This window comes from Anser cygnoides, chromosome 31 (genome assembly GCF_040182565.1).
Source record: "Anser cygnoides isolate HZ-2024a breed goose chromosome 31, Taihu_goose_T2T_genome, whole genome shotgun sequence".
Classification (NCBI taxonomy): Eukaryota; Metazoa; Chordata; class Aves; order Anseriformes; family Anatidae; genus Anser; species Anser cygnoides.
Genome location: NC_089903.1, coordinates 2,245,061 through 2,260,371, shown reverse-complemented (window position 1 = coordinate 2,260,371; position 15,311 = coordinate 2,245,061). Strand labels below are relative to the sequence as shown.

Here is a 15,311-nt window from a genome sequence, read left to right as displayed (position 1 = left end):
CCTTGAACCTGACTCCCTCTTCGAGCACAATATATCCTTGAGAAGGGGTCAAATCCATTGTTGCCTCTGAAGAATTAATCTCACTTACAAGATACTGAACAGTCACAGTGCCAAATATTCCCTGAGGTGGTTCTCTGATAATATTCAATACTGCAACACTTTCCATCAAATGGATAGATGTTTGCTCTCTCAGAAAGAAGTGATTGCTGTTATTGAATGACAAAACTCCATGGCCATCATCATTGGCAAGTATAGTAATTGTAGCTTTTGAAAAAGAAATAATGAAAATATTCTTTGGTTAACATAGTAAAATATAAATATACATATATAGTAACATAATACATAACATAAACACAAATACATTCTTCCTTTAGTGTGTATATAATGCTTATGTGTCCATGACATTACCTGAAGAGAATGGGAAGGCATTTCACTTTAACTAGGAAGATCTCTAGACAGGAAGAATATAGTCTCTCCTAGAAAAGGATTATGAACTCTCTAAAAAGACCTCAGTTCAGTGAGGTAGTACACATTGAAAAACTCATCTTCGTGCTTTCTGATTCATTGCTTTACATATAAACTTTTTAATTGCACAGATTTCACAGGGATGTTTCAGAACCTTCCAAAGGAGTATAAAGATTCACCATAGCAGGACAATGGTGCTTTCTGAAATATGATTATTCAGAAAAGTGGAATTAAAATGTGTGCCACAGAATTCTAAAGAAATGGAACATTAAAACTAAGTTTTACCTGTTGTGTTCTCCCCTAATTCCAGCCCCAGAGATGGATTTGTTAAAATTAACTGGAACTTCTCATCACCTTCAGGAATCTCATCATCAAAAATCATGACATCAACAGATTTATGCCTTTCTCCATCAGCAAAAAAAAGAGTCTAGCGTTGAAACACATAAAGCACCGAATACTTACATCAGTTAATATCACACAGAAATTTTTGACTACGGTAAACAGAATTCTGTGAAATAGGAAGGAAGGGAAAGCATAGGAAGAGCCATATTCTCTGTTCCTTATAAACTGATTGAATCAGAAATATAAAGGTTCAGCACATTACAGAATGAGGACAAGAAAGAATAATTTATTTTGAAAGTCCTGTTGCAAAAATAGTCTATGAAAAAGTTTGTATGTCTAATCAAAATTAAATTTGAAATCGATGTTTGAAAGTTTACATTTTGCTTTATATTAAAAAATATATTTTTAAAAAAGAAATAAATAGTAAGAATAAGAATATTTTTATTTCATTCTATTTAGATTACCAAAGCAACTGAAACAAGCTGAAACATCTAGCATCACTACTGATCATTCTGCAGAATAATCAAGAAGATATTCTTTTACGGAAGCTGAAAGAATAAAAAGTACTAGATTTAGAGTTGCTTCTTACCCTTGAGGTTACATTAAAATCCAAACCCAGCTGGGCCTCCAAATTTTGGGCATAAAAAAATACAGACACATTGCCATATGATCCTCTGTTTCGGTAAGCCATTACTGTCAGATTCCCATGAGATTCACTAACTTCAAAACTAAAATAAAAAGAATAATTCTCAATGTTCACTGATTATGTTCTTTTGAAAAAGATAGTACATTTTTATTACATTTTCACTCTGAATTATTCCCTACATTATAGTTCTCTAACGCATCCTTTTTACCTTTTTTCTCTTATCTAAATTGAATTAAGTAACATGAGGTTTTTGTTTTGTTTTGTTTTGTTTTTTGCTTACATGAATGGTGAGGCTGGAAGAGTTGATGCAGGCTGGGGAGGTTAGGCAAATTGGTGATATAAAAGGACAACAGTGAAAGTAGTAATAAGTAAAAGAATTCTGATTAGATGAATAGTGAATTTTTGTTTTCAGTGTGGGAATCCCACTTTCTAGTTCAGCTGAATTGAATGATTACTTTACCATCTCAAAGACATGGCCCTATTTTTAACAGGAGTTTTACTTTTAGAAAGAAAATGGGCAACACCAATCACTAATTGGCACAGTAAGTTCTTCAAGGAAGATGAGACTTACTTGGTACCTTCCCATTCAATTACTCCTCTTACACCATCATTAGCATCGATAACAATTTGAGAAGCTAAACCTTCCACATCTAAAAGGCAAAACAGAAAGACAAAAATTAAAGAACAATAAAATCAATTTTCTTGATTTTCAAGAATCACAGAAGCATTTATTCAATCGGTACTAATATTACAGTGTCTTTACAAAAAATGTGTAGGAGAAAATGGGAGTGGGCAAGATAACTGGAAAGAGTCCTTACTACTAGAAGTGCAATAATGCGTCTTGAATTAGCACTGTAATATTTAATAATGCATAAAAAAAAAAAAGACTAAGGAAAATGTAGAAAGTTAAACAGCACATAAAACATTAGAAAATAATAAAGTCTAGATTTGCGATGGAATCTTAATTTGTCTTCACTATAAGTGTTTATTACAATGACATTCAATATTTTGCATTTGCCATTCTGAGTATGAGAAAGACAATGAGGAAGAATAATAAATGATTCAGCATTTCATCTTCTATTTGTGCTTCAGTGCCTCATCATACATTCTAATGGCACACCTCAGATTTCACTACAAATACACAACTATTAATTTATTTGTGGGGTGTTCACATACTGTAATATTCTACTGCTCCATAAAGACATACAGGTATTTACAATTAGCCTGAAATCGTAATTGAATACACTGCAGTGTGAAAAACACCAAATAATAGGTTAATGTCAGAAAAGTCTACTAACTTCAGAGACCAGAACTTTACAGTCAAAACTTAATACTTCTCAGAAAATAGGTTGTTGTTTTTCAGACAACCGCACCACACAACTACCTTAACTTACTTGTTTACTTTTTATAAACTTCAACTTACTTTCTAAAACCAAATTGACTTCACCGAGTCTGCCATAAGTATATTATGTTTAGATCCATATACATTTTTCCATCAATTCAGATAAAACTGAACAAAAGTAGAAGATTATTGCCATGAATCTAAGCCTGTCACTATGAGGTAGAGATGACGATGAGCAATAGCTCTACACAGACAACAGAAGTGTTACTGAGGTTTACAAATCCTGAGGGAGTAATGGCAATCAGAGACATTTCTGCTTCACTCCTGCATTTTCTCATGTCACCCTGAAGTCAGATCTGTTCACCCAGGATCTGTAAGAGTTTGCTCACAGACACACACGCGGACACACGTATTTGAGTCAGGCTATTTCTTCTACCAGAAGAATTCACTGACATGTTATGTGAACACATTTTTTCCTTATGACTTAAAACTATTATTTTCTCATTGTAAGTAAAGCTGACCCAATGCAGTGTCACATCAGTGTTAAATGGTCATGGTTCAAGGAGACAGCCAAAGAGAAAGTGAGACTATACAACACTGTTTAGTTTGGATGAATCTTTCATTCTTATATGCTACTCCTTTCATATTTTAGACTCAACTATTCACAAATCAGCAATGAGTCTTGCAAGTTACCTTTCAATCTGTAACGAATTAACTCAGTCACTTCTATAAGCATGCAAAGAAAAGGGAAAAGAGTCAAAGAAGATGTCTGACATTATATAACTAGTCTTTAGTACCACAGGATAATCCAACAGTTCTTAAAGCTAATGACTACTATTCTACTGAATTCTGAAGAAGCAAAATGAGAAGCAGACTAAGCAAATAATAAAGATCATTGCAAGAGTAGGAAAACCATAAAATATGTTTCCTAAAAGTGATAAAAGAATAAAAACAGACTTTTTTAAAAGAGTGAGCAGAGTAGCCACATAAAGTTTTTTTTTTACTTTTTTTTTCCATTTTGTAGTTTGTAAATGAAAATCAGATGAAAAAATCACCAATAAACTTTTCAAATAATTGTCCTTTCCAACTGATAATTACTAACTCCTCTACGAAAATTAATTTAAATTTTCCCAGAGTTTAAAAAGCAAGAGATTAAGTGTAATAATAAATCTATTTCATATTCTATGATGTTTCTTCTAAATAACCATGTCTCATCTCAGCATAGTTGGTAAGTAAGAGGAATAATGGTAATCTCCCAAGGTAATATAATATAAACCATTAAAAAGGAAAAGTAAAAATAATTTGCTATAAGATGTTTTTACCTAGCTTAGGTGGGGATGACGTTGAATGGTTCATGATGAGTTCCACTGAAGTTAAATTAACCAAGAAGAATTCTTGCACCTCTGGTATATCATCCTGCAAAACACAAATACAGTACATCCTCTTCTCATTGTCCTTTAAGAAACTTCCACAGAAGTCACCAAAAAGGATCACACAACAAGTCTCTAATATTACTGTGACACTAGAATTCATTTTTCTGTTTTCCTGAAATAATTTTATTGGGTCTGAAACTGATTATCGTGGAAGAATTAAGTAAGACATTATATATCATGAAAAAGATCCTGTGGTGACGCTAAACTATTCTTGCAAATAAATTACTGACCGATTTTAGACGCATGTATCTCCAGCAATGAAAAAGTATGAGCCTGTAGCCAGCCATGAAGCACACTGTTCTAAATACTACTAGATAGTTGGTAAAGTTTTAATGAGACAACTTTATTACCTTTAGACAGAGGTAGAGCTGCTTTCTGTGACTATTTGATCCCTTGTGATTTTAATATTAAGATTGAAACCATCTTTCTAAATGATAGTGAAATATAACACAGGGCTTCAAATAATGGCTGCAAGCTTTAGTTCCCAAAATATTACCCTTTTGAAATCATACAGAAAAGTACAGAATTAAAGGGTTTAGAGGTTACCTCTAGAATAGTAATATTTATGGCAACTGATGTTTCTCCTTCTTCTAAAATCAGTGAGCCAGAAGCAGGTACATAATCAGCTCCTGGTTCAGCCACAGTCTCTTCTGTCTGATTACTTACAGTGAGCAATCCTGTAACTGTGGCATAAGTAACATTGATAGTACCTGTTTAATTTGTGAGGAGAAAAAAAAAAAGAAAAAAAAAATTGTTTTTCAGTTCTTATATAATGTTCACTGGAATGGATAAAGACAAGAGATCAAATTCTCATCCACAAAATAAAAAGACTAACTGCAAAACAGAAGGATTAAAAGAGTTATCCAAAGTACATTGGAGCTAGTGTACCTTTGTTACCGTTATCAATATGCCTTCAATTTGACCTTTGCTGACTTGTCTGTCTGCATAGGACTCAAAAATCATTGGGTCCAAATGCATCCAGAAATTTGAAGTTCTGTGGACCATAAATATGAAATTGCTGAAAGACTAACTGGGACATCTCATGTACCATTAATATGAGTTTTTGCAACAAGGACACTTTTTGGGAATGACAGATATCTAAGAAAGGCTCTAAAGACAGTGCTGGGAAACACAGATTAATAAATCTAGATACTTTCCTGGGTAGATTGACAAACTTCAATAGAGAACAAAATTAGGGGACACATGGATAAATATTACCAAGCAGAAAAGTTATACATTATAGTTTTGAGAATAAAGCCACCTCTCGCTAATCTGGTAGGGTAAGTCAAGTGGCAAACATAAGGAGTATGAACCTGAAATAAAATGATAGATGAAATTAAAAGCTGCTCTATATGAAATAAAATGTAAGAGATAAAAGAGTCCTAATTAATAAATAAGTAACGATGCTTATTTTAATTCAGTGAGAGATCTTGCACTTACTATGAACAATTATCTTAAAACATTAGTTTACTGAATAGTGTTCAAAGAGTACACTAGAGTATGGACTGGTATTAAAAAATAAATGGAAAAATAGTGTCATTAAAATGTCTCTAAAACTCTCTGGTGTCTCCAGATCTTGAAAAGCACTGTAAATGTTACTTCATTTCAAAACAAGTATGGCAAAAGAAACAGCCAGATTATCACCGAGGTGTAAATATAGTCCAAAAAGGCAAATAGGAAATTATTATACATGTTTTCTCACAACATAAGTTGCTATTTTCAGGCAACAAACACAAGATTCATTTTTTTTTTTCATGAAGCACACTATTGTATTGTAGAATTGAATACTATATAGTTTAAAGGATGTTAATGGATAAATTGATTCAAAGAGGAATCAGAAATTGTCAGAGGAGACATAAATTGAATTCAATGGTCTGGACACAACTTTTTCCATGTGACATTCCTAAGGTGCTGACTTCCTGAAATTCAGAGAAAAAATATGTGGGATGTGTGTACATGTCACTTTTCTCATGTTTTTTATTTTTTCTGAAGAGACTAATGCTTTGAGACAGACTCATTAGACAAAAATATGGTAACCTTAATAGCCACCTGATTGTTACAGCTTTCAGATCCCTTGCTGTATTAATGAGGATTATGACTCTAGTAATAAGTAATATTTAGTTTCCAAGTCTGCAGAAAGAAGCTTAGAAGTTCTGAAAAAAATACCAACTGTAACAAAGATTTTTCCAAACTTTCATTATCATGGCTTTTATTTGCCTAATGATAAGCAAAACAAAACTTCCTTTCTCTTGGAGTTGTTATACAGACCTAGAGATCCAAATTCTCTGTTAATAAAAAGCTGAATTGTTTTGTTTTCTTCTGGGATTAAAACCACCCTGGATGTGGAAGCAAAATTCAAAATTCCATGTGGTTCATCACTAGCTTCTACTGTTAGAACAGCTTCATATCCTTGACTATCCAAAACAGCAGCACCTGTAGAAGAAACTCCTGCAAGAGAATCAGTGGACTGCAGTGAATGAAGTGTTATGCAACTAATATTTTTGTCTTACATTATTGTTAATATTACATTTAAATAACGTTCAGTAGCCATGCAAATACCACGAAACCAAAGCTCACTGAAGTATGTGGATGGTGTGGGACCTACACACATATATATACTTACATTCTATAACAAATAGAAACAGAAATTTTATGCATACCAAGTACAAAGTCACAAAAATGTATTAAAAAATAAGAAAACTTAACAGGCCAGTGCCAAATATCAACTTCCCTATATTTTAAAAGGAAATAAACCATTTTCCCAGGAAGTACCTCCAAAAGCTTAAAACTATATTCCACTTCACAATCATTACATCAATAAACTGATATGTTTTCCAACTATTGCTTTGATGAATAATTTTGCTCATCCCGTTGGGCCACAGTGACTCTCGGAAGTTGATAAGGCACCTCGCAGCAACACAATCCATGTCAAGTTAGTTTGGTGTTTGGACATTAATTTCAGTTTGAAGAAAGGTATTTCAGAACGGATGCAGTTTAAGGCTTCTTTTCTCACTATAATTTTAATGGCAAGAATAAAATATTCTGACCACCTTGAATTCAGGGACAGATCAGTAAGTCTGCAGCTTGACAAGATTGTTTAAAAAGATAAAAATATCTGCATGTTTCATGGCAACTCTATCCATGACATATTAGTAAACTCAGTTTGCATTAAGATTAAGGGAAGAAACAACCATTGAATTAAATAGGCAGAGTTAAATCAGGATTGAAAACCATTTAAGTGTATTTGTGGAGACACGGTGGGATTTATATATACATACATAAGGACCAAGCCTATTTCAATAAAATGTTAATGAACTTTGCGTACTTTGCACCAGCTGCAGTTTGCTCAGTCCTATACCTCCAAAATGAAATAATAAAATTAAAAATATTATATTATTAAATGGTATTTTTAAGATGTAGCTGGCTATAGTTCTGCATTACCTTCTGTTTTGATGTTGTATAGGATGACTTGGTATTCTTCTTTTTCTTCAGGAATATGGTCATCCAGCAGATCAACATACAATGTTGTATTCAACGTCCCCTATTTGTTTTAAGGGTAAATTGATTAGCCATTATTTTATAAAACACAAGTGATATCATAATGACAAGTATTTTGAACAATTTCTTTAAGAAGAGTTAAGTATCAAGAATTGTAAGCTCCCTCCAGTTTGTAAGTCAAAAAGTGAGAAATTAAATAATCAAACCAAGAAAGAAGGACTGTTGAAAAGGCACACTTTTTCTCAGATCAGTTCTAATCACACTATTTTCCTGTAGCCAACATCACTGTTTATGGACTTACCTCAGGAAAAAAAAGTATTCCAGAATAGTTTGCAAAATTTTGTTTTACATTATGTCCTACTATCTTCCACTCAACAGTAACATTTCCCAGTCCTGGAGGAGTTCTTACGATGTGGAATTGTAATTGTTCTCCTAGGAATAAAGGACAAGATGCAGTGTTTCAGGGTCTCCTCTTCTACATGTTGGTTATAAAAATGAGAGGTCAAAAACATGCATCACACAGTTAAAGTATTTTTCCTGAAAGATATTGCTATTTTTGTCAGTTTGAATTTCACAGTAGTTATATACCACATTCACTTTTAATGCTGAAAAGAAAAACCTAAACTTAAACTCTTCTAGTTTTTTTTTTTTCTGTTTTTAGTTCACACTTGGAAATAATTATGAACATATGAGGGAACTTGGTATAGATGAATAACTTAGAAAGGGAATGTTCATGAAAACATGCGCAAACATTAGAGCAATACAAGTCTGTAAACTGTACAAAACAGTAACTACTGTATGTACCAACAATAATAGTAGTTTTCTACAACAGTTCCCTGGAAAGAATACACATTATCTGAACATTTGCACTGTCTTGTGACTTTATTCAATGCATGCAGAAAAAAATGCTTATAATTATCTGTAAGTTCCATTTATGTGAGTTCGAACTTACAAATATGGTCACTGTTAGAAAACAAAACATTCAGAAAATGTTAATAATTTCTTATAATCTCAGAGGTAATCAGTATTGCTGGACAATGTGCATATAAAGGAAGCAAATACTATGGTATTTTGCACATTTATAACATTTAACCCCAAAGGCACTTTAATTAAAAAGAGTAGACCTCTTAGTAGGCTTTGTAAAATGTGGAAATTGTTTTATATTCACAAGTTTTTCACAAAATTTCCATTAAATATTTTAAATGTGGACATGTGAAATTAGCATGTTATATCAACATGGAATAGATCAGTAGGCAATATTTTGCAAAACATTCACAATAGAGGACAGATGGTTATTTATAATAGGTAGGTACATGGCATTCATATTTCATATGCATTTTTCAGGTCCACAGAATTTAAGTTCAACAGCACATTTTGTCCTGCATTGGCTTTCAGAGACATGAAATATGCAGAAATCTACAATTCTGAGATTTTTGAAAACAATACATGAGATTTCTTTTGCTTATTGAAGAATTAACAAAACATAAGATAATGTTATAATAACATTATGCTGCCCAACTAGTCCCTTTGATTATGCAATTTAGAGAGCAGCAACTTAGGATGCTGTCTTGCTATTCTACTGTATTACCTTACAGAATTGTACAGCATTGTACAGCTAAAACTGGCAAGAAAAATCTGAAAATTTTCTAGTTACATTTATTTTTTGTAAGGAAGAGTCAGAGATATGCATGTATATTGGCTACCAATGAAAGAGAAAGGAATTCTTAACTTCAAGAGCCCTTAATATACTTAAATAAAATTTAATATTGTAAAGAAGTAATACAAAAACTGTATACACCCATTTTCAAATACATAAATGTGCTATTCAGCCCCAACATTTCAAACTTCAGTTAAGTCTCAGAGATGTCAACATTGATGTCGACATTGATGTCGACATCTTTGGCTTAAGTTGGTCCATGTTGCTTCTAAGAAAATTAAGGAATTCAAAATTTATTGATATCACAAGGATTCCACTTCTACAGTCAAATATCTGGATGGTAGACTCCCAATTTACAGGTTCCTCTGAGGCTAAATCATTACAGTGTTTAACACTGCACTGCAATCCACTATGTTCTATTTGAGAATTTTGCATATCCATTACAAAGAAATAAAGATTTAAAAGAAAAGTGGTTTCAATGGTTTAGTACCATTGGGAAAACACACACACACACAAATAAGGCAAAGCTTATTTCAATATATCTCTATAAGTTATAATGAATTTTCATTGAAGACTGGGAAAAATGCTTTATGATATAGAAAGCTGTTCCACTATAATCCAAACACTGAGAAGAAACTTGAAGTCATTATTACAGATTCCAAGTAGTTATTTACTGATCCATGTTTCCTACCAGCTTTACCAAGATTTTTTTGGTATTCCTATCCAGAAGAAATGCTAATATGAACACTAATTGATTTCTGAAGATTGAAAGTGTTATTAGGCTAAATTCAATATTTTTTTTAATATTTAATCCTTATCCATACTTTTACATTTCTACATTGTGACTTAATAAGTGATGCATCTCTTACATAGAGAAACAAAGAGGTGGGTATTTATCGCTGTGAAGAAGGGAGCATCAGCCGCTCTCCTCTTCCTCATTACTTTAAGCTACTGCAGTGCATTTTCTTGTAATACAGTTACACAACTGTCGCAGACCCCTGTCCAATAAAAAAATACTACACTTATCCTCAATAAGGTAAAAAATAACATGCACATTGTGAAAACAAAATGTATTCACTTAACAGAAAATTTTCAATAACACAATAACTGTAAAAGTAATGATATTTGGATTTATGTCTGGTAAATTTTGCTTTCGAATGAAAAAAATATTTTGACAAACTAAAATAATCTAAATGCCTTAGCTCTTTTGCTCTTTCTCTATTTCTCCCTTTTTCTCTCTCTTTTTTTTTTAATCAAAGACACTTAGTTCACTTGTTTTGTTTCTGGCTGGAAGGCAATGAACTATTTCTTTTCACAACCTGGAAAAATAATATAATAATAACTATATATAATAATAGAACTATAGCCAAGTACTTCAGTTTCAAGCAGCCAGCATTTGGTAGCATGCTATGAATAACATTTAACCAGTTGAAAGTATTCAGGGACTTTGGGACTGAGACAGTTTGTATTAATTCCTTGTGCTCATTAACAGCTCTTCTTAGCTAATCATATCACATCTGGCTTGGCACAGAATTAACACAAACCATACCTAGATAAAAAACCAAAGGTTATGATGCCCTTTCATGTTGGGAAAACAAAACAAAAAACCTTTGGTTGAGAAAGCCATTTTTCTTCAAACAGAAAATGTAGTGCACACATTAGGGGACAAGTTCCTGTTTTGTGAACTTTCCCTGCCCATCAGTTCAAACATCAGAGAAACGTGATACTGCAATACACTGAGATTCCATCAAAGGCCACCTAAAGCAATCACCACCAGTACTATTATCATCCTATGCAAAACTGCATCAAACTGTAGATGAAACATGCCGTGTATTCTTTAAAACAATAGTAGAAATGTTTAGTACATACCAAATTATTATTGTTCTTTCCCAAATGTTTGCTTTCTCTTATAATTGCTACTTCCCAAATCATCTGCCATAAAAAAACATCAGGTTCATGGGACAGACAAAGGGAAGATGTTACCCTAGTGTTTCTGCAGGAATGTTTTCTAGAATATTTTAAATTCTTTGTAAGTCGCTGATAGATCTGATTTGCTTATGACTATTAGGTGTGTGTATGTTGGCAGTCATGAAGTGGGCTGGCAGGAGCCTCGTGCAGGCCAACAAAGAGAAGGGCAGAGTCCTGCCCCTGGCGGGGAGCAGCCCCAGGCACCAGGGCGTGCACCCTGATGGAGAGCAGCTTGACAGAAAGGGCTTGGGGTCCTGCTGGACACTGCACTGGGCAGGAGCCAGCAACATGCCTTGTTACTAAGAAGGCTGATGGCATTCTGGGCTGAATTAGGCCAAGTATCCCTAGCAGGCTGAGAGAGCTATCCTTCCCCTCTACTCTGCACTGGTGAGGCTGCACCTGGAGCACTGGGTCCAGCTCTGGGCTCCCCAGTGCAAGACAGACCTAAACGTACTGGGAAGACTCCAACAGAGGGACACCGAGGTGATCAAGGGAAGGGAAGAGAGGCTGTGAGAGCTGAGACTGCTCAGCCTGGAGAAGGGGAGGCTCAGGGGGATCTCATCAGTGTCCTTCAATACCTGAAGGGAGGGTGGAACAGGACAGAGCCAGGCTCGTGTCAGTGGTGCCCAGGGACAGGACAAGAGGCAGCGGGCACAAACTGGAGCACAAGAGGTTCCCTCTGAATATCAGACAGCACTTTTGTGCTGTGTGGGAGCACTGGCACAGGTTGCCCAGAGAGATTGTGGGGTCTCCCTCCTTGGAGATACTCAAAAGCCTGGACATGGTCCTGAGCAACCTGCTCTAGGTGGCCCTGCTTGAGGGGGAAAGGACCAGATGACCTCCAGAGGCCCCTTCCAACCTTAAGCATTCTGTGATTCTATGAATGCTTGCAAGAGTTCAAAGTACATGTCAGGTATGTGGATATTCACTTCTTGCTGGTGTTCTCTGAACAGTGAAACACAATCATTGTGAGTCATTATCAACTGAAAGCACAAAGATGGAAACTGGCATTAAAATTTGAGCGTGGTCAACACAAAGAACACACCTTCACAACCAATAACAGATCTTGAGGCTGTATGGAAGCTTATAATTCCTGCCACATTGTCACTTGCCAGAATAATCACTGTGACAGTGTCAAAACTGGGCAAAATTCGACTCCCTCCTTCAGTATGGACCAGGCTGATTTCAATACTTTCATCATCCTCTGGCTCTGGATCATCTATAATGGGCAGCGTGACCATCTTCTTTGTTTCACCTACAAGGAGAAGAACGTATACAACCGTGTGTCCACTTGGAAACCACCTTGTAAAAAGACTCAATCATCTCATTTTGAAAATAATTAAATACATAAAATATATTAAAATTGCATGAAACAAACTTATTTACCTTTCTGGAAGTCAGTGAATGTCATTATGAAATTTTATCTAATTACTATTGATCAGTCACATTAAGCCAATAAAACGATCACATCATTAAATATACTATGTAGAAATTAATTATATAGGAATTATTTCGGAGTGCCTAGAATTCTTTATTTTCATTACAAATTCTATGACTTTAAAATTTAACTTAGAAAAGGGGAATATCATTCTTGAAAAAAAAATAAATTGCCAGGTGCTAAGCTCTCCGATGAACCATTTACACAAGGGTGTACATTCAATATGAGTACATTTACTGAGCCAGGGAATGCATTGAAATGGGATGACATTTTGTTAGTTCCTTGCCTTTGGGACTATCAAAGAATAATAATGTAAGCAGCAAACACCGTTAATCTCTAGTCGCTATATATCCATTAAAATTTACAACACAATCCTGTTGTTCAGTGCGTGTGCATAACCCAGCTGTGTTTTATGATCATTAGAATATCAATTTACAGAATACATATGTATTTCCTGCTAGATTGTCTTTCAAAATACTTCAAAATCAGTTTTTACTAAACTTGTAACTGGTAATGTAATTACATGTCAGCCTCACAATCATTGCCAGCAGCCATGCCTTACTATTCAGATGATTTATCAAGCTAGCACACTAGAATCTTTACTACGCACCTGGAAATTGCTTTCAAAATATCAGTTCGATTAACTCAGACTTTGAAAAAATAAAATACAGCATAAAATACAGCATGCTGCATGGTACTTAAGTAATGTCTGAGAGGGACTTGTTTGTCCTGTTTGCAATTCTTTTAAATATGTTCTGTTATGTTACGTTTAAATATGTTTTGTTATGTTACAATATGATCTCAGAATTTAAAGAGATGCCATGAAAAATTAGTACTGTAGTGACCGAGGGCTAACAAAAGACCACTTAGGCCTGATTCTCATTTCCATTATCCTTGCTGTAACAACTATCTTCGACTTTATTAATCCTTACTTATGTGGTAAAGGAAATCTTTATAGTGCAATATTTATACTGCAATATTTCTTTAATAAAAACCCTTAGGTATTTATTGTGCTTAGATATTTCATTGTGCTTTGCTACCACTGTGTGTGTTCTGCAAGATAATGCTACATGCTAATGAACAACCATACTCTTTTGCACGTGTATCCTTAGCATTCAGGAAAATTTAGCCTAAGAAGAAGATATCAGTTGTCAAAACATCCACAGTATCGTGTACTTGTCACGTTCTTTTTTCTTTTTCTTAGTTTTACAAAACAGAAGCCAAAACGAGAGCTTGTCTCACCTTCAGCAAACACCAGAGTCTCACCGACACCTATAAAATCCAAGTTTGGAGTAGCAGTCCCACCAATGACACGCCATTCCACTGTCACTTGTCCCAGGCTGCCTTCTGTTCTGTGTATCATTAGCTGCACGTTGGTCTGAGGACGTTCCTCTACTTCAACATACAGACCTTTCTCTGTTGCATTGGGACTTACACTGTAGATCTTAAACACTCCAAATGCGTCTCCATTCATCATTATGATAACTGTGGAGGTATTTGGCTGTCCTATGGTTGGTTGGTTTTTTGAGCTGGCTGAGACGTTCATCAGTTCTGCTTTCAAAAGGGTTATAGTGAATCTCTCATCCAGTTCTGGCAGGCTGTCAGGCAGTATGGTAACTGTTAGATTTGCAGACTCTTCCCCTTCCTGCATTATGGCCCACTGTCTTGTAACAGGTTCATAATCACTGCCAGCGATGGCTTGTGTGCTGAAGAGGGCGAATGCACTGGTAACGTTTTTCTTGTAGGTCCGGAACCCTGAAGTGTTGTTAGTTAATGGGCTGATATCTGACGTCAGCCAAAGGCAGAGAGGAATCCCTGAGGCACTGGAAAATGTAAAGGCTGAACATGCTTGTTCTTTTAGGCACTGAGCTGCACAGGAATACACAGGGTCACTTGCTGCTGACACATTCACTCTGGTCTTGGATGGTTTGTCAGGAATTCCTTGTACAGGAGGCTCGTAGTAGGCCAGGATATCCTGACCTTGCTCCACAGCAAGAGCTACAACGTCAGTCTCAGAAGTGCTGTAGAAAATCTGCAGCTGACCAAATCTTCCCTCACTAAAAGACATTATAATAAAATAAAGTTCTGTTAGTTGACAAAGGATGTCTAATATTCTACATGTTTCTGGGTTAATAATAGAAGTGAACAAAATCAACTGACCCTTTCTGAATTGCTGAAAAATTCCAAATAACACATCAAAATGCATTCCCTTTGAAACTAGTACCAGAATAACTGAGTTATCTTATTTTTTTGTGGATAGCAAGTTTGATTATTTATAGCTTAGGTAGTAGTCTGTTAAGAATGCATATTTGTAAACATTTGGTTCTAGGAGTTAACTTAGTCTTCTTCAGGACTTGGCAGCTCTCCTTACTTGCAAGGAAGAAAAAGCCGGTGACACCCAGACTTATCATCCTTCCTCTAGGATCACATGCATAAAACCTGTTTTCCTTCTCTTATTTTCATCCTGTAAGGGCTGGCCATTTTGTCCTCCTGTTCAAATCACAGGAACAGGCTACCATGCA

At 35.0% G+C, this 15,311-nt stretch overlaps 1 protein-coding gene across 8 annotated transcripts in view; it reads right to left on the bottom strand.

The window, feature by feature from the left end:
• The window catches only part of LOC136787892 (adhesion G-protein coupled receptor V1-like), an 82,963-nt gene that overhangs the window by 58,464 nt on the left and 9,188 nt on the right, over positions 1–15,311 (bottom strand). For all 8 annotated transcript variants that reach the window (XR_010826959.1, XR_010826961.1, XR_010826962.1 and 5 more), the window contains exons 8-18: positions 14,032–14,846; positions 12,397–12,606; positions 8,028–8,158; positions 7,670–7,769; positions 6,497–6,676; positions 4,775–4,938; positions 4,118–4,211; positions 2,025–2,103; positions 1,397–1,535; positions 751–892; positions 2–264 (exon numbers count right to left, since the gene is read on the bottom strand). Coding sequence is in view for 3 of the 8 variants with exons in the window: in XM_066985288.1 (XP_066841389.1) it covers positions 2–264; positions 751–892; positions 1,397–1,535; positions 2,025–2,103; positions 4,118–4,211; positions 4,775–4,938; positions 6,497–6,676; positions 7,670–7,769; positions 8,028–8,158; positions 12,397–12,606; positions 14,032–14,846 (2,317 nt within the window). In the remaining 5 variants the exon portion in view is untranslated. The remainder of the gene's footprint in view (position 1; positions 265–750; positions 893–1,396; positions 1,536–2,024; positions 2,104–4,117; positions 4,212–4,774; positions 4,939–6,496; positions 6,677–7,669; positions 7,770–8,027; positions 8,159–12,396; positions 12,607–14,031; positions 14,847–15,311) is intronic.